This window comes from Schistocerca nitens, chromosome 10 (genome assembly GCF_023898315.1).
Source record: "Schistocerca nitens isolate TAMUIC-IGC-003100 chromosome 10, iqSchNite1.1, whole genome shotgun sequence".
NCBI classification, from domain to species: domain Eukaryota; kingdom Metazoa; phylum Arthropoda; class Insecta; order Orthoptera; family Acrididae; genus Schistocerca; species Schistocerca nitens.
Window position 1 is genome coordinate 44,299,888 of NC_064623.1, and position 20,666 is coordinate 44,320,553.

At 45.1% G+C, this 20,666-nt stretch overlaps 1 protein-coding gene across 1 annotated transcript in view; it reads left to right on the forward strand.

Moving 5' to 3' along the window:
• Positions 1-20,666, forward strand: part of LOC126209838 (dopamine D2-like receptor) — a 243,849-nt gene that overhangs the window by 143,181 nt on the left and 80,002 nt on the right. The window contains exon 3 of the mRNA XM_049938968.1: positions 17,341-17,593. Coding sequence (XP_049794925.1) covers positions 17,341-17,593 — 253 coding nt within the window. The remainder of the gene's footprint in view (positions 1-17,340; positions 17,594-20,666) is intronic.

A 20,666-nucleotide genomic window follows, 5' to 3' on the forward strand; every position in this document is an offset into this window, starting at 1 on the left:
CGACAGTAAGACTGGTATCCCGCCACGGTCCTGGGCGTCTCTGGACACGTCTTAGGCCACATCTCAAGAACGCTATGACCAGTGCAGCACTGTCGAGGCAGATAGGGACAGTAAGGGCAGTATTCGGTCTTAATGCCTCCTGACACATTCAGGTTTGTCTGAGCAGACCATATACACAACGACAGTTGGCTCATCTGTTCTGCAGTATTCAATTCGCATTTACACTTTCCTATCACAATGCAGCTTCAGGACAGACTGAATGAGTAGCCCGAAAGCACACTCATGTTCATGAGGATAATTGCAGAATGTGGTGCCACATAACGTAGCACAGGCACATAGGGAACACACACGACACAGATCTGTAAGTCCACGGTATTGGTGATAAGTTGCGAAAACCGTCCCGAAACACATGTGCTACAAAACGCCACTGTTTCTTGCGCAGGTACCCCGACATCAAGATAAGATCTGATTACCATGCAAACGTACACAGGTAGCACCACGGATTGGTATAGACCGGATCAGGTGGTCGAGCAGCTGCTGACGTACAGACTCCCATTCTTGCACCAGAGCCTGTCGGAGCTAATGAAGTGTTCTAGGGGTTTCAAGACGTGCAGCGACACGTCGATCGAGCGCGGGGGTTCAGGTACTCCTCCACAATGACAGCTCGGTGGGGCCGTGCGTTATCATCCATCAGGAGGAAGGTGGGACCCACTGCACCCCTGAAAAGGCGGATACACTGGTGCCAAATAGCGTCCCAGTACACCTGACCTGTTACAGTTCCTTTGTCCAGGGGTGTAGGTGGACCAATCTTAATCCCACCTCGCACCATCGAACCACGACCTCCATACAGGTCCCTTACAACGACATTAAGGGGTTCCAATGACCATGTACTGTGTTCTTGACGCCAGGCCTTACGGGCTCTCCTGTGACCAGGGGTCAGTGGAATGCACCTTACAGGTCTCCGGGCGAATAAACCATGTCCGTTCAGTCGTCTGAAGACTGTGTGTCTGGAGACGACTGTTCCAGTGGCTGCGGTAAGGTCCCGTGCAAGGCTGTCTGCGGTACTCCGTGGCCGTCTGCGGCCACTGATGCTGATATATCGGTCTTCTTGTGGTGTTGTACACTATGGGCATCCCGTACGGTAGCGCATGGACACGTTTCCAGTCTGCTGGAATCGTTGCCATTGTCTTGAGATCGCACTCTGTGGCACACAGGGGGTGAGTGCTACGACGTGCTGTGTCTGACCAGCCTCCAGTCGCCCTAGTATTCTACCCCTCAGAACGTCATCAATGTTTGTTCTTTGAGCCATTTTCAACACACAGTCACCATTAGCACGTCTGAAAACGTCTGCACACTTAGTTGCTGCACCGTACTCTGACGTGCACCAACACACATCTGCTTATGTGGGCTGCTGCCAGCGCCACCTTGCGACGACCGCAGGTCAAATGCACCGCATGGTCACACCCCGAGGTGATTTAAACCTGCAAACCGCCCACCAGAGCGCTGTTTCATCGTGTATCAGCATTATCCTTGATTTATGAGCATGAGTGTATAAAGTTTTCATCGACCATGAACAAATTAGTTAAACTTACTTGTAAGACAATTAACTGTCTGGTGCTATTGTTTCGGAAGTTATAAAAGGAAAAATATCCCCACGAAGGAGTTGAACAAAAGAGTGCCTTCTTAACGTGTAATGCTTTCCCATGTTAATCGTTGTAAGGAACTAAAAATCGGAAACAGGGGACTGGTTATACGATGAAGAGAAGTTGTATGTGTTGTTGTAGTATGTTGCAACGTGGATAAGGAAAAATAACGCGTGAGATCGTTACGGAAATGTTCAGCTATCTCCATTCTGAGACGTCACAAGAGAGCTGTTGTGCATCACGGAGAGATTTTCTATTGTAAGTTCAAGGGAGCATACTCCAGGAAGAGTCGGACAACTTATTGTTTCCCACCACATACGTCTCGCGTAATGACCACTAGGAGAAAATTTGAAATATTGAAGCCAGTACTGACAATCATTCTTCCCACACGCTGAAACTTTCTGGCAGATTAAAACTGTGCATTGCAAGGTTCGCAGGAGAGCTTCTGTAAAGTTTGGAAGGTAGGAGACGAGGTACTGGCAGAAGTAAAGCTGTGAGGACGGGGCGTAAGTCGTGCTTGGGTAGCTCAGATGACAGAGCACTTGTCCGCGAAAGGCAAACGTCCCGAGTTCGAGTCTCAGTTTTAATCTGGAAGGAAGTTTCATATCAGCGCATACTCTGCTGCAAAGTGAAAATCACATTCTGGAAACTTCCCACACGCTGTTAGCGAGTGGAACAGTGTTGGAGGGCTCAGTTGGTGGTACAAAAAAATACCCTCCGCCATACACCATTAGGAGAAAATCGATAAGTATTTTGCGGCTATTTGTCTGCTGAACACTGTGTGCACAAATAAGTCGGTGCAAATGACTGAGAGGTACCCAATTAAAAGATAACGCCACAACCTCGAAGGCGGGAACTGTCACTTCTGTCCAATTTATCGGCCAAGCGAACCAGTGGTAACAGTGTTGTGTACAAAATGGCACGCCGCGCCCACAAAACACGAACCCCGTAACTCAGAGATATTGCTCTACTAAGAATGTGTCGAATCTGTGCCACGCGGAATGGATTGCGAACGTGGACCTACAGGCTAATAAGCGGTTGGTCATAATGTTTTCGATAAGTTTTGTGCAGATCTAAAAAAGGTTGGCTATTGCTGAGCCGTGTATCGACTTGTGCTACACCTTGTATTTAGATTGCATTGGTTTTCCTTTTCTTCCCCTGACATGTTTGGGCGACATTATTTGGAGTCATAGAAAAGGTATCAACTGTCTTGTAAACAGGCATTCTCATTCTCCTTGCATATCTCCTCCTCCTGTACGGCATGGCTGTGTGCTCCGTGCGGCTGCCTCGACTCAAATGAGCGTGCTGCTGCTTGATAAGCGGAAGCGCGTGCTGATAAGGCTGGACGCGGCAGGAAGTCGCGCTCGAAAAAACTGTCATGGCGGCCGGAAACTCTTTTTCGCAGCGGATCGCGCTTAGTTAAAACTCTAGCGCGATCCGACGGCTGCCTCGTGCTGCGGCCAAGTCCCGTTCAAGGTCACCCGCCTATATGGCGCGCACACAGCCGCTTGGTTGTCTTTTCTCTCTGCTATCGATATCTGTGTTTTTGCTTTCGGGAAACTGCTATGGAGGAAGTGAGATCTTTGACCGGTTGTAACCTCGTGTGGTGGCGCGGAAGTAGGGGCGTTGCGCGCAGAGAGAGTGTGGTGGACACGGGAGGACAGTGTGGCTCTCCAGCGCGGACCAGGCGTGGTCGGTTGTACCGAGTCGCCACGTGATGTTTTTCGGTTGTGTGTAACGAGCGGGTCGAGTTGACGGAAGAGCTCCCCGCGTGTTGGTTGTATACAGAATCGCCCCACGAGTAGTTGCTGTTCATTCCGCCTTTGTGGGACGTTAACAAGCTTCTTTAAATCCTCCGTTTCAACACTGGAGTTCAAAAGGAGACACCTAACATGAAGGAGCGGTCACTACCCGTCAACGTTGCAGAGAAGACGTGAATTCTGGTGGCAGAGCGTGTTGTCGCGTGACCGTGGCGTGTTGGGTACGCTGGCGACGCGTGCGCGGTCGGATGTGTGGATCCCTGCCATGAGAGGTCGTGTACTGCCTGTTCGAGCATAATTGTAAGTTAAGATCGTGTAAGGTTTAATCAGTAAGTAATAACCAGCGTCTCTTCTGCCTTGTGGCCTCCGGCGACCGGGTTTCCTGTCCCTGGCACCGGTGTAATTGAAGACAGTGATCTTTCCTCCTCCTCTGGTTACTGCCCGATGGAAGGTGTAGTTCTTGCAGTTTTAACTGTTTCGCTATTCAGTCGTGTGTTATGAGTAAATTCATGTTTCTTGTAGGTTGATCATGTGGTCGCTTATTCAGGACTGTGTGGTGTTATGTTTCCTTGCACGAGGTTAGCTCTAATTCTGTCAGCAAGTTAAGCTATCTTATAACAAGTTTTCGCTGGATAAAAGTCGGTGCAGTGACCAGCCTGAGAGTGGCAATTGTGTTTACGGGCGTATTTAAAATGGTTCAAATGGCTCTGAGCACTATGGGACTCAACATCTTAGGTCATAAGTCCCCTAGAACTTAGAACTACTTAAACCTAACTAACCTAAGGACAGCACACACACCCATGCCCGAGGCAGGATTCGAACCTGCGACCGTAGCAGTCCCGCGGTTCCAGACTGCAGCGCCAGAACCGCTAGACCACCGCAGCCGGCTGGCGTATTTAAATTGGTCAGTATTCTGCCTAGCCTGAGCATCCCTGAGTGGGTGATTTGTGGCCGCCTTACACGGGTCCGTCATATCTGTTATGTTCTAATGATATTCCAGGACACTTTTGTTTAAAAACTTTTTAAATTACTTCATTCTTTTATTGCCATTAATCGTGTGTGTGCTGAGACCTTTGATTTTTTTTTTTTTTTTAATGGCGGTGTTGGTAGCTTCACTACCTTACCGTACCTTATTAACAAAGTTCTGTATTTACTTTAGTAGCCTGTTTACTAATGTTTTTTAAAGAAATTTTTAAACTGTTACATTGCTATAAATTACTTTATTTCCGTTAGCGGCGTTTTTTGAAAGACTGTTATTGCCGTACTGTTAGCTTCTGTGGTTTTTCTTTTTTTAATTGAAACTGTTGTATTGCTATAAATAATTGAATGCCGTTTTTAAAAGAAATTTTTAAACTGTTGCATTGCTATAAATTACTTGATTGCCGTTAGCGAGGTGTTTTGAAAAGTTGTTTATTGCCGTACTGTTACTCCTACTTTTTTTAAAAAAAAAGAATTTTTTTAAAAAAATTGTTGTATTGCTATAAATTACTTGATTGCCGTTAGCGGCGTGTTTAAAAGGCTGTTTATTGCCGTACTGCTTGTTTCTGTAAGATACGAATAAAAGATTTGTGTGTGAAAATCTCGACAGTAAACTACTAGCAATTTGGCCCCTTTTCCCAACTTGTGGTGTGGCTTGTAGTAACCGTAACCACTGTGTGTGTCAATTGCATCCATAGCGCGCTATCGAATTTTAGCAGTTTAAGCTGCTTTTAAGTGCCAGTAGTGGTGCCCAACTTTGCCCCAATGTTAACAACGATGCGGACATTGAATGAGGGAAATATTCCGTCCCCTCGGATAGCGCGAATCCTGTACCGGTAAGGGGCGCCTCTTATCTGACGTCTGATTCGCGTGCTGCGACACCCACGCCCCTCCCCCCGCCCACACCCACGCGCGTACGACCGGCGGGGCGCAGCGCACTGCTGCAGCCCTAAAAGGCCGCCTTTGATCTCGCGGCGGCGTCGGTGGCCGCGCCAGAGGGCGTAACTCGATTTTCCCCTCTTCGCACCCCCCGCGGCACTCGCTGTCCCCGCCGCGTGGCCGGACCGGGCGACGCAGCTCCCACCACACGGACGGCAGCCGCGCAACTTGCAGCTTCGGCTCTGTCAGCCACCGCTGACGCCTCTTGCACAGTGCTTCCTTCCGGTCGAACTGGCGAGGTCGCTGTCCGACAGCGGATTCGATGCACTCGAGACCCTTGGAATTGAATGAAACTCGCTGACATGGAATGAATGGAGTCGACATGGATGAAATACGTGAAGTGCGACAAATCAGTACTGGCGTTCCACAGGGTTCAGTTCAAGGACCACTCTATCTTTATTATTACCCTGAAAATCCAGGGAAATTGGTACACCTGCCTAATAACATGTAACAAACCCCGAGCACACAGTTGCCACAACACGACTTGGCATTGACTCGACTAATATCTGAAGTAGTGCTGAACAGAACTGACAACATGAATCCTGCAGGACTGTCCATAAATCCGTAAGAGTACGAGGGGGTTGGGATCTCTTCTGCATAGCACGTTGCAAGGCATCCCAAATACCCTCAATAATGTTCAAGTCTACAGATGTGACTAGCGGAAGTATTTAAACTCAGAAAAGTTACTGGAGCCACTCTGTAGCAATTCTGGAATCGTCCAAATCCGTCGGAATGCACGATGGACATGTATGGATGCAGAGGATCAGACAGGATGCTATGGCGTTCCACAGGGTTCAGTTCAGGGACCACTCTTTCTTTATTATTACCCTGAAAAGACAAAGAAACTGGTACAGCTGTCTAATATCATGTACTGACCCTCGAGCTCGCAGTTACCATAACACGACGTGGCATGGACGCGACTAATATTTGAAGTAGTGCTGGACGGAACTGACAACATGAATCCTGCACGGCTGTCCATAAATCCGTAAGAGTACAAGGGGGTAGGGGTCTCTGAACAGCACGTTGCCCAGATTAGCTCAATAACGTTCACTTCCGGAGATGTTGGTGGCTAGCGGAAGTGTTTAAACTCAGAAGAGAGTCCCTGGAGACTGTAGCAATCCTTCATTCTCCAAGTCCGTCGGAAGGCACGATCGACATGAATGGATGCAGGTGATCAGACAGGATTCATGGCTTTCCACAGGGTTCAGTCCAGGGACCACTCTTTCATTATTATTACCCTGAAAAGCCAAAGAAATTGGTACATCTGTCTAATATCATGCACGGACCCCTGAGATCGCAGTACCACAACATGACATGGCATAGTGCTGGACAGAACTGACAACATGAATCCTGTGGGACTGTCCATAAATTCGTAAGAGTACGAGGGGGTAGAGATCTCTTCTGAACATCACGTTGCAAGGCATCCCAGATACGCTCAATAATGTTCAAGTCTAGAGATGTGGCTAGCGGAAGTGTTTAAACTCAGAAGAGTTACTGGAGCCACTCTGTAGCAATTCTGAAATCGTCCAAGTCCGTCGGAATGGTCGATGGACATGAATGGATGTAGGTGATCAGACAGGATGCTGTCGCACCTGTCACGGGTGTCAGAGTCGTATCTAGGCTTATCAGGGGTCTCATATCAACCCAACTGCATACGCCCCATACCATTAAAGAGCCTGCACCAGTTTGAACAGTCAGCTGCTGACTTGCAGGGACCATGCATTCATGAGGTTGACTCCATACCCGCCAGCGACCACCCACTCGATACAATTTGAAACGAGACTAGTCCGACCAGCCAACATGTTTCCAGTCGTCAACAGTCCAATGTCGATGTTGACGGGACCAGGAGAGGCGTAAGGCTTTGTGTAGCACTGTCATCATATATACACGAGTGGACCTTCGGCTCCAAAGGCCCATATCGGTGATGTTTCGTTGAATGGTGCGCATTGTCACTTTTCGATGGCCCAGCATTGAAATCTGCAGCAATGTGCGGAAAGGTTGCACTTCTGTTACGTTGAACGATTGTCTCCAGTCGCCGTTTGTCTCGTTCTTGCAGGATCTTTTTCCGGCTGCAGCGATGTCGGACATTTGATGTTTTACCGAATTCCTAGTATTCACGATACCCTTGTGAAATGGTCATACCGGAAAATACCCACTTCATCGCTGCCTTGGAGAGGCACCGATTATAACACCACGTTCAAACTCACTTAAATACTGATAACCTGCCATTGTGGCAGCACTAACCGATGAAATAACGGCTCCAGACACCTGTTGTCTGATGTAGGTGTTGCCGACCGCAGAGACGTATTCTGCGAGTTTAATATCTCTGTAATTGGAGCTTCAGTATAATTAACTGATAATACACTGAAGGAAAAAAATCGCAACGCCAAAGGGAGTTATACGACTCACGTGAAAGTTCCTAGACGTGTTTCTACATCTGAAAGATTACGTCTATTCCGATTTCTCTCCAATAGTATGAAAGAGCGCTATTGGCAACACCATGAGAATGCAGATCAGGTTTGCTTTAAATACACGCAGTAACGTGAGCGATGAGGTTGGTCTTGGTGAGTTGATGTTAGTCAAGAATACCTTTAAGGCGACAAAGACGTCATTATCCACAGCCCACTGATTTCCAACGAGGTCTTCGATAATCTGGATGTTCCTTCTGTGACTTGGCAGGAAAACCACAATTCTACACTATGTCATCAAAGGTATCCGGACGCATGGCTGAAAATGACTTACAAGTTGATGGCGCCCTCCATCGGTAATGTTGGAATTCAGTATGGTGTTGGCCTATCCTCAGCCTTGAGGATAGATTCCGCTTTTGCAGGCATGCGTTCAGTCAGGTGCAGGGGAATGGCAGCGCATTCTTCGCGGAGTGCTGCACTGAGGAAAGGTATCGATGTCGTTCGGTGAAACCTAGTATGTATTTGGCGTTCCAAAACATCCCAAGAGTGTTCTGTAGGATTCAGGCCAGGACTCTGTGCAGGCCAATCCATTACAGGTATGTTATTGTCGTGTAACCACTCCGCCAAAGGCCGTGAATTATGAACAGGTGCTGATCGTCTTGAAAGCTGCAACCCTCATCCCCGAAGTCCTCATCAGCAGTGGGAAGCAAGAAGGTGCTTAAAACATCAATGTAGGCCTGTGGCCACGCAAATCAACAAGGGGTGAAAGCCCCCTCCATCAAAAACACGACCACACCGTAACACCACCATCTCCGAACTTTACTGTTGCCACTATACACGCAGGCAGGTGACGTTCACCGGGCATTCGCCATACCCTCACACTGCCGTCGGATCGCCACATTGTGTAACGTGATTCGTCACTCCACACAACGTTTTTCCACTGTTGAATCGTCCAATGTTTACGTTACACCAAGCGAGGCGTCGTTTGGCATTTACTGGCGTGATGTGTGGCTTATGAGCAGCCGCTCGCCCATGAAATCCCAGTTTTTTTACCTATTATCTAACTGTTATAGTACTTACAGTGGATCTTGATGCAGTTTGGAATTCCTGCATTATGGTCTGGATAGATGTCTGCCGATTGCACATGACGACTCTCTTCAACTGTCTGCGGTCTGTGACAGTCAACAGACGAGGTCGGCCTGTACGCTTTTGTGCTGTACGTGACCCTTCACGTTTTCACTTCACTTTCAAATCGGAAACAGTAGAGTTAGGGATGTCTACGAGTGTGGAAATCTCGGATACAGACGTATGACACAAGTGATATTAACCTGACCAGGGAGCGCCCCATTCTGCTCTCCCACGATGTCTAATGACTACTGAAGTCGCTAAAATGGAGTACCTGGCAGTAGGTGACAACACAATGCACCTAATATGAAAAAACAAGTATGCTTTTGGCGTTGTCCGGATACTTTTGATCACATAGCTTACGTGACTCCTGCCACGTTCGTCACGAGAATGTGCAGTCGCAAGAGGACCTGGATCCAGACGGCCACGTGACAGTACCTACCAAGAGGGAAGACCATCGTGTTTGGCGGGTGTCTATTGCGTCCTAGAGCAACAATATGAGCAGAGGTGGACACCGCTACAGTCCCTGTAGCTTGCATTCCACAGACCCCAAACAACCGTCATTTGCTACTAGAGCGATGTCAAGCGAGAGCTCATTGGAGGACAAACCGGAGGTGTGTTGTGCGTTCAGACGAAAGATGGTTCAGCTTCGGTACCAGTGATGGCAGCGTGTAGCATTCCTTCATTCTTGAACAGTCCTCATCTTTCCTTTCTTCTCTCCGCATTTTCCCCGGTTCACTCCTTGCTTTTATTTCAAAATTTCGTGTCAATAATTTTGCTTCCGAATTTGCCTCTTTCGTCGATTCTTTACCTACTGATTCAGATAGGAATTAGACAGTTGGTTTTGAGTGGTAAGATCTCATGCCGTGGATAAGAGCAGTTTTTCACAAACAGTTTTATTGAAACGCCACATAGAATTTCCTGGAAAACAGATCTTAGTATTTAATTAAAGAATGTATTTCTGAAATAATTAGCTTCATAGCTGTTGACATAGCACTCCCAAAGGAACCAAGGAATACGATCAACAATTGAAACTTCCTGGCAGATTAAAACTGTGTGTGGACCGAGACTCGAACTCCGGACCTTTGGCTTTCGCGGGAAAGTGCTCTACCAACTGAGCTACCCAAGCACGACTCATGCCCCGTCCTCACAGCTTTACTTGTGCCAGTACCTCGCCTCCTACCTTCCAAACTTCACAGAAGCTCTCCTGCGAACCTTGCAGAACTAGCACTCCTGAAAGAAAGGATATTGTGGGGACATGACTTACCCGCAGCCTAGGGGATGTTTCCAGAATGAGATTTTCACTCCGCAGCGGAGTGTGCGCTGATATGGAACTTCCTGGCAGATCAAAACTGAGTGCCACACCGAGACTCGAACTCGGGAGCTTTGCCTTTCGCGGGCAAGTGATTTACCAACTGAGCTACCCAAGCACGACTCACGCCCCGTCCTCACAGCTTTATTTCTGCCAGTACCTCGCCTTCAGAGTGAAAATCTCATTCTGGAAACATCCCGTAGGCTGTGGCTAAGCCATGTCTCCGCAATATCCTTTCTTTCAGAAGTTCTAGTTCTGCAAGATTCGCAGAAGAGCTTCTGTAAAGTTTGGAAGGTAGGAGACGAGGTACTGGCAGAAGTAAAGCTGTGAGGACGGGGCGTGAGTCGTGCTTGGGTAGCTAAGTTGGTAGAGCACTTGCCCGCGAAAGGCAAACGTCCCGAGTTCGAGTCTCGCTCCGCACACAGTTTTAATCTGCCAGGAAGTTTCACATCAGCGCACACTCCGCTGTAGAGTGAAAATTTCATTCTAGATACGATCAACAATTAGTCTGCATAATAAATGATATATATATATATATATATATATATATATATATATATATATATCACTGCTTGTTTAGTTTTTATTGCCGTTTCAAATATACCGGTCATTTTTGAAACACCCTATATATATATATATATATATATATATATATATATATATATATATATATATATATATATAGGTTTAAGGACCATTTATATCGAAAAAATACCTATTTAGACAATTGGTAAAATTTAGCTGTACAGAAACGGGGCAGACAACAGTTATACATACCTCTTTAGCCGGCCGCTGTGATCGAGCGGTTCTAGGCTCTTCAGGCCGGAACTTCGCTGTTGCTGACGTCGCAGGTTCGAATCCTGCCTCGGGCATGGATGTGTGTGATGTCCTTAGGTTAGTTAGGTTTAAGTAGTTCTAAGTTCTAGGGGACTGATGACCTCAGATGTTAAGTCCCATAGTGCTCAGAGCCGTTTGAACCATTTGAACATACCTCTTTAAATAATGGAAGACCTAGTGCTCCCGTTATACTCTGAAACAATTTGAAAAGGTTACAGCGTAATATAAGCAAAAAAGACCTGAGGTTAAGTGCGACTAAAGCTATGTTCTGCTTTGGCATCCCTTGAATTATCACAATAAACGAAAAGTTCACGGTAAATGATGACAGCCAAAACAGTTGCAGGATTAAGATTTATTAAAATTCTTGACCACGGTTTCGGTATATATAAATATTATATACTCACGACGCCTTTGGCACAATTGTTTTATTAATCTCCATTGCAGGATGTGAGTTTAGGTATTTTACTTCTGATGAAGGTATATTTATAAATACCGAAACCGTGGTCAAGAATTCTAATAAATCTATATCCTGCAACTGTTTTGGCTGTCATCATTTACCGTGAAGAATTTCAACGGTTGCTGTTTCAGCCAGGTTTAAAATCTTGAGATAAAGAAAAAGAATAGTTATAAAAGGCATCCAGCTGAGATAATAAACTATAATGATGTGCTGAAAAATAATGATTCCGAAGTTTTTTACGTGGAAACTCTTAAAGATTTTTAAATAAAACAAACTCTATTAAGTTTCTACGTCTTAATTTTTCATGTCTACGTGTTTTCAACCCTATACCGCCAGAGGGCTCTGAATTTTAACAGAAATGATTGCGGTCTGTTTGGTTACTATGTCGGCGCGTCGGAAACAGAGTTCAGTATCGCGTTTCGAATCCTAAGAGCTCGTCCGCACTTTGACCACCCTCTTCTTCCGCATGAAAATGCCAGACCACACACGAGCGCTGCTACAATCCGTCTCTTCACTGTCATCGGCCAACCTCCGAACAGCCCCGACTTGGCCCCATCCGACTACCATCTGTTTCGAATACTTAAAGAACACCTTCGAGGACTTCACTCTGATAGTGATGACGCGGCGCAGGCGGAATTGAGGTTGTCGCTTCGTCAGTTAAGTCAAACATTCTACATTGTCGGTATGGACAAAGTGGTCTCTCACTGGGAGCACTGTGTTCGTAGTCGGGGTGACCATTTACATCTACATGCATACTCCGCAAACCACCTGACGGTGTGTGGCGTAGGGTACTTTGAGTACCTCTATCGGTTCTCCCTTCTATTCCAGTCTCGTATTGTTCCTGGAAAGAAAGATTGTCGGTATGCCTCTGTGTGGGCTCTAATCTCTCTCATTTTATCCTCATTGTCTCTTCGCGAGATATACGTAGGAGGGACCAATGTACTGCTTGACTGCTCGGTGAAGGTATGTTCTCGAAACTTCAACAAAAGCCCGTGCCGAGCTACTGAGCGTCTCTCCTGCAAAGTCTTCCACTGGAGTTTATCTATCATCTCCGTAACGCTTTCGCGATTACTAAATGATCCTGTAACGAAGCGCGCTGCACTCCGTTGGATTTTCTCAATCTCTTCTAACAACCCTATCTGGTACGGATCCCACACTGTTGAGTAATATTCAAGCAGTGGGTTAGCAAGTGTACTGTAACCTACTTCCTTTGTTTTCGGATTGCATTTCCTTAGGATTCTTCCAATGTATCTAGCATCTGCTTTACCGACGATCAACTTTAAATGATCATTCCATTTTAAATCACTCCTAATGCCTACTCCCGGATAATTTATGGAATGAACTGCTTCCAGTTGCTGACCTGCTATATTGTAGCTAAATGTTGAGAAATAGAAAATGTTTAAAAAAGCTTTAGGAGTTTTCGCTTAACCAACTCAGGAAAACTTTTCTTCTCCCGACGCTTCGCCAAGTTAACAGCTGCGGGCTTTCACAATAAATGTGTACTGGTGGTGGTTGCCCTCAACTATGTACCCACGGACTCAACGTTGCGATATTGAAAGTTTTGGCTGGTTCCGTTGTCTAGGGTCTGGGATAAATAGTTGCCGCATTACAGGCCAAATACTGGTGAGTCTGCAGTATACGATAAGAATACACACATGAATCGAATAGTCGAAGGTTTCTATCACTCGGCAATTGTGGATTATGAAAGTAACATAAAAATTTATCAATAAAAGACTGCAATTAAGTAAAATCTGCAGGTACTATTTTAACGACTTTAAATGATGAGTACGATAGTAGAAGTACTTTTAAGAATGCGATGTATTTCTGCAAAACACTTATTGTTATCGATGGTCCAACAGTTAAATGAAATATAAGTTGAAAAAAAGAGAAACAATAGATTTCTACCTCACTTAATTAGCTATGAACAACAACATAGCTCGCGAGATATTCACTTGCAAACGCGTACTACGTCTTCACTGTAGAAACCACTGAAATCTCAGAAGCTCACAAGTCGGCACTCACCCAACCAAGCTTAGATAGCATACAACGCAAGTGAATTAAAAGGAGCCAGGAAGAAGTGTCTCACACGGCCGCAACACAGAATAGCGTGGCAATGTTCCACGCCTTGCCCAACCCCGGTGACTGGGTCGCAGCTCACGCGAGCACACGACTGGTAGGGCGTGTTCCCCTGATGCGCTTAAGTCGGCGTTGTCTTGGCTAACCCGTTGCGGCGCAGAAAGTAATAACGTTGTCGACAGTTAAGAAAAGATACACTGACATATGCTACAGATCCTGTGGATTTGCATGGGTAAGGTCTTCTTCTATTTCTTGACGAACATCTTTTTTTTTTTACTTTTCATTATTTTAGGGCTGTTTATATTTTCGTATAATGGTTTGGTTGGTTTCATCGTCCACATATCATCGTGGTGTATTGCTCCAAACATTTTCTGAGGATTTCACGTTTCATGACACCTGTTGCTGTTTGTAGTAGATTCTGATGCGTAGAGTGCTTTAAAACTGTGTTGCAGTTCCTGAGTTTTTCCTATCTTGATATGTTCCTTTGACTGTAATGTGTCATTGTGAGTTTGTCTTCTTCCTGAAGTTTTCTTGTCGTATCCACGTTGGATGCTTTATTTAATTCAAAAAAATGTTTCCGAGCACTATAGGACTTAACCTCTGAGGTCATCAGTGCCCTAGAACTCAGAACTAGTTAAACCTAACTAACCTAAGGACATCACATAAATCCATGCCCTAGGCAGGATTCGAACCTGCGACCGTAGCGGTCGCATCGGTTCCAGACTGTAGCGCCTAGAACTGCTCGGCCACACCGGCCGGCGCTTTGTTTAATTCTCCTATTTGTATATAGTAACGTAGATATTGGAGTTTTGGGACTCTGCTAACCTTTCCGTATTTTGTGTACATGGCTTCTGTGGTACTGTTCATTCTTTCATCGTATGATATCAGCAGACTTGTTTTGACTAAATTTCATGTAAGTATTCCAGTGCTTCCTGTGCTCCTTACCTGTTGTTACTATTGCCATGGCATCTGCAAACGCTAGAGGTTTTTATAATTCTTTTGTTTACAAACGTTCCTCCTACGTAAATCCCCTTTAATTTCTGTTCCCATTGTTTGTTGATTTGGTTCAAGATCCTTTTGAATAAATGTTGTGAGAGACCATCTCCTTGTCTGATACTTCTGTGTTTGAATGTTTCTGACATTTCTCCCATAAATTTTACTTTGGATGCAGTGGTTACTGTACAAGGGCCCTAGTGTTTCTACATATTCCATGTTCCTCTAGTATGTTATAAAGAGTCAGCCGATCTATGGAGTAGTAGGCCTTCTTAAAGTCCACAAACGTGCCCACAGTATTGTTCGTCTGTCTGATCCTTAAGGACTCTTCACAAGTTCCAACTGTGCTCAGCACATGGACTTCGTTTTCTGAATGCTTGGTACTCACGTTACATTTCTTGTTCTAGTCTGTTGATGCCTTGGACACAATTTTGTACAGAACCAGTGATAATAGGATACACGTGCAGTTATTAGGGTCTGTCTCGTCGCTGTTTTTGTCCAGTGATTATACAGTACTATATGTATAGGATACTGTAGACCTCGCGTTCTAGTGACTGCCGTTGGGTTATTGAGATAAGTACATCGCAGTGATTCAGTCCATGTCATTCCCCTGTATCCTAGTACACTTATCTGTTGGACACCACAGTCTTTGTTGGACACCACAGGCTAAGTGGTTCGGCTGTGTCACTATGGGAAGTACTTCTTGGTGTCTTACGTTTGCAGTATATCACGTAGACACTGCCAGCCCTGTCCCCCAGAACCCCTCCTGACTTATCTGGTGGAAGCTGAGGTCAGTGTACGCTATGGAGTCTCTTGGCTCCATTGTGTTAATCCGACAGGAACAACGCTGCGATGCAGTTTATCTATTCGTCAGAAGCCTCTGAAGGTCAACCTGTTGGAAGCTGGGGCCACTGTACTTTTTGTCCTCTTATGACTGCTGTTGTCTTACTTTTACAATATATCAAGTAGACGCTACCAATCCTATCCCCCAGAACCTCTGATGAGTTCGCTGTGGCGAGCTGGTGTCAGCATACGCTATAGAGTACCATGGCTGTTTTGTATTACTTCAGCATGTACATCATGGTGATGCAGTCGACAGATTTCACCAGAACCCTTGAAGAGTTGGCAATTGGAAGATGGGTAGACTGTATTTTCCGTCCTCTTGTAACTGCTGTTGTCTTACTTCTACACTATATCACATAGACGCTACCAATCCTGTCTCAGTATTGCTGCAGCATGTACATCATGGTCATGCAGTCCATCGATTCCACCAGAACCCTTGAACAGCTGCCTGTAGGGAGCTGAAGGCACAGTACTCCCTGTCCTATTATGATTGCTGCTGTCTTGCTTTGGTGGCCATATCACATCGATGAAGCGTGTCACATTCCCCAAAATCTCTGGTGAATCAGATTTTGGAAGCTGATGTCAACATACCCTGTGAAGCCTCATAGCTGCATTATGTTGCTTGAGCAGGTACATCGCCTTCGTGCAACCTATTCCATGTCACCTGAATCGTATTAGGAGCTGGGGACACTGTATTCTGTGTCCTCTTTATTGTTGTCTTTCTTTGGCAGCGATACCACATAGAGGCAGTCCCTCCCATCCCCCATTATTGGGTGTCGTATGCTGGGGTCAATGTAATTTAAGGAGTCTTGTGGCTGCACTGTATTGCTGTAGCAAATAATCACGGATACGAGTCCATCACTTTCAGCAGAACGCTTGAATAGCTGCCTGTCGAAAACTGGCGACCCTGTACTCTCAGTCCTCTTGTGACTGCTGTTGTCTTACTTTCACAGTATATCACCTAGACGCTATCAATCCTGCAGCATGTACTTCATGGTGATGCACTCAATCGACTTTACCAGAACGCTTGAACAGTTGCCTGTAGGGAGCTGAGGGCACAGTACTCCCTGTCCTATTATGATTGCTGCTGTCTTGCTTTGGTGGCCATATCACATAGATGAAGCGTGTCACATTCCCCAAAGTCTCTGGTGTATCAGATTTTGGAAGCTGATGTCAACATACCCCGTGAAGTCTCATAGCTGCATTATGTTGCTTCTGCAGGTACATCGCCTTCGTGCAACCTATTCCATTTCACCTGAATCGTATTAGGTGCTGGGGACACTATATTCTGTGTCCTGTTTATTGCTGTCTTTCTTTGGCAGCGATACCACATAGAGGCAGTCCCTCCCAGCCCCCAGAGTTGGATGTCGTATGCTGGGGTCAATGTATATTATGGAGTCTCGTGGCTGCACTGTATAGCTGTAGCAAATAATCACGGATACGAGTCCATCTTTTTTAAGAGAACGCTTGAATAGCTGCTGGTCGAAAACTGGCGACCCTGTACTCTCAGTCCTCTTGTGACTGCTGTTGTCTTACTTTTACAGTATATCACCTAGACTCTTGACGAGTTGGCTGTTGGGAGCTGCGGCATACACTATGGAGTGTCATGGTGGGGTTGTATTATTGCAGCATATACATTGAGGTGATGCAGTCCATCCATTTCATCAGAACCCTTGAAGAGTTTCCTATCGGAATCTGGGGACACTTTACTCTCTGTCCACTTGTAGTTGTATCTCCGTTACTGTTGCACGTACATAACGCTGGTGCAGCCCATCCCTATCCTCAGAGACCTTGGTGAGTCGGCTGTCGGTACCAGGTGTCATAAACACTACGGAGCCTCATGACTGCGTCCTATTGCTGCGGCAGGTACATCAGGCTGATAAAGCCAATCCCTCTCACCAGAACCCTTGAGAAGTTGGGTGTTTGGGACTGGGAACACTGATCACCCAGTGTTGTGCTCCTTTCGCAGGTACATCGCGGTGACGCAGCCCATCAAGTACGCCAAGCACCGCAACAGCCGGCGCGTGTGGCTGACGATCGCGCTGGTGTGGATGATCAGCGCCGCCATCGGCAGCCCCATCGTGCTGGGCCTCAACAACACGCCCGACCGCCGGCCCGACCTCTGCCTCTTCTACAACTCCGACTTCATCATCTACAGCTCCCTCTCCTCCTTCTACATCCCCTGCATCATCATGGTCTTCCTCTACTACAACATCTTCATGGTGAGTACTGCTCTGCACAGCTGCTTTACTACTCGTGAGATAGAGAGAAGAACACCATTGCTCCCTTCCACTTGTTGAAGCGTAGCACCTTCGCATCGCTCCTGTCACTTGTTATGACGGTATCGTTATAGGCATGAGTCATCGACAGATGTCACCAGCTGACGTGGACCTGAGTTACAGAGCTACATGTAGTTGTACTAGTAGGTGGCAGAGGTGAGCAGTTGACGGAAAGTGCTAGCAATCGTAGTCAAAACAATGTTGTAAAGTTATATTTGATTAATATTTAATGTATTTGCATAATTACAATTGTTTTATATGCGTATTAATTAGCAGTGTGAGTGTTGTATAAGTGAAGAAGAACAGAAGTAAATGAAAATTGTTTTGTTTATTCACGAAGTACCAGTTAAACTATACAGGTGAGTTACTATAATTAAATGTGCAGTCAGTGTAGGGTACTAATAAATCGTGAGTAGAACATAAAGTAATCGGTAATTTCAGAAGGAGTAATTTTATATTTGACACTTTTCTAAATTTATTTATTTAGCAATTGCCATAGAAAGAAATGTTTTACTATGATTGGTCATTGAAGTAAAGCGCGGGTTAGCGCGGGATAATACTGCAACCTGATTTGCTGATTGTGATATCAGCCAATCAGAAAAATGCAGGCTCGCGCCAATCTATGCTGGGAACAAAGCCTCTGTGTGATCTATGGGGGTCGGGGCTGAGGGTTCGAACGAGTATCATGTCATTGACAGCAGCTCCGACGAAAGTACTGTAAAATCGCGGAAAATGCTAATTACGAGTTCGCGAATTAGTACAAAGTGTATTTAAGTGAACGGTATAGTGGAAGTCGTGTGGAATTTCGGACGGAATATCAAAATAATTGCTTTTGACTGTTAGTTAAAACCGCATGGCGTGTTGTGCGATCTAAGACTGGAACAGGTATTACGTGCAGAGCTGAGTGCACAACATTTGAGCGAGCATTTTCACAACTAAACGATCTAGTGAACTCTATTAACTTCGGTAACGGGCGTAAATACCATAAACTGGCTATGTGTGTGATTGTTTATTTATTTTATTTATTGATTTATTTAACCTGGCAAGATTAGGGCCATCAGGCCCTCTCTTACATCTAACCGGGCATTCTACTTATTTTACATTCATATGTTTTAGTAGGCATGTTAAACTACATCTAGTATAAAAAGTGAAATAAACAATTTGAAAGGTACACCTGGAAAAATACATACATATAGATTCTTAGATCACAAGTACTGTTATAATTAGACATTATTGAAGAGATAGATTTTAGATAGGAGTGCTGGCAGCAGGGAGTATGAGGGAGACTCATGGTGAAGGCAGGAGAGGAATAGAGAGACATGATGAAACATAATTAAGGAAATATAAAGGAAAAAGAAGATTGCGTGGCTAATAGAGATAGATGAAGAGGAAGGCATCTCAGGAGCAAGATAGGAGACGCTAGCTTTGCTATTTGACAGATGAGAGAATTGGCCTTGTACATTAATTTTGTGGTGTGCGTGTGGACTTTACATTGTGTTGCCACTTAGTACAGACTTGGCAGTATTAACTGTGGTGTTTATCGTAAAAATACACCTGAAAATTTATATTGACAAGTTAAAACTTTTATTTCAGAAGCTAGCCACATCACCGGACAATTCTATGTATGTTGCGACCTACAATAGACAGTAGTGGTCTAGTATTTTCTACTACAGATTTAAGTTAGGCAAATGAACATTGATGGACGCTGGCAGGGAAGTAAAAAGTAGCATGCCGCGCCGCACTGTGAACGACAGAATAAAAGTCAGCTGTTAATTATTGTGATATGCGTAGAAAGTGCATGTTTGCAGCGCAGCACACAGCAATTATAAGGACCATCCACGATACCACCGAGGAAAAGCATTTGGTAATGGCCGCAGTTAAAATGGTGTGACTCCGTCTTACGCCTAAATAAAAATAAAAATATTATTAGTCTTGTATTAGTGATACTCTTCTCTGTTCGGGGAATCTGCTATTATGAACGGCTATAGGCACTCAGTCCCAGTTGCTTGTTGTCTAACAGCCTCCAGGAGCAACAAAAATTTGATTTTCGTTATGGTTAATGTTTCCGTAGAAATGTTGGAACACGTGAGGCAATACTGACCCTACGACTTATCTTAGAATATAGATTAGGGAAAGAGAAACTGACGCTTCTAGCATTTGTATACTTAGAGAAAGCGTTTGACATTGTTGAATGAAATACTCTCTTTCAAATTCTGAAGGTGGCATGGGTAAAATACAGGGAGCGAAAGGCTATTTACAGTTTGAACTGAAAGCAGACGGCAGTTATAAGAGTCGAAGGACATGAAAGGCAAGCTGTGGTTGGCAAGGGAGTGAGGCAGGGTTGTAGCCTCTCGCCGGTGCTATTCAATCTGTATATTGACCAAGCAGTAAAGGAAACAAAAGAAAAGTTCGGAGTAGATATTAAAATCCATGGAGAAGAAATAAAACCTGTGAGGCCCGCCGATGACATTGTAATTCTGTCAGAGACAGCAAAGGACTCGGAAGAGCAGTTGAACGGAATACACAGTGTCTTGAAAGGAGGGTATAAGATGAACATCAACAAAAGCAAAACGAGGATAATGAAATGTAGTCGAATTAAGTCGGGTGATGCTGAGGGAATTAGATTAGGATTGAGACACTTAAAGTAGTAAAGGTGTTTTGCTATTTGCGGGGCAAAATAACTGATGATGGTCGAAGTAGAGAGGATATAAAATGTAGACTGGCAATGGCAAGGAAAGCGTTTCTGAAGAAGAGAAATTTGTTAAGTATTGATTTAAGTGTCAGGAAGTCGTTTCTGAAAGTATTTGTATGGAGTGTAGCCATGCATGGAAGTGAAACATGAACGATAAATAGTTTGGACAAGAAGAGACTACAAGCTTTCGAAATGTGGTGCTACAGAAGAATGCTGAAGATTAGATGGGTAGATCACATAACTAATGAGGAGGTTGTTGTTGTTGTGGTCTTCAGTCCTGAGACTGGTTTGATGCAGCTCTCCATGCTACTCTATCCTGTGCAA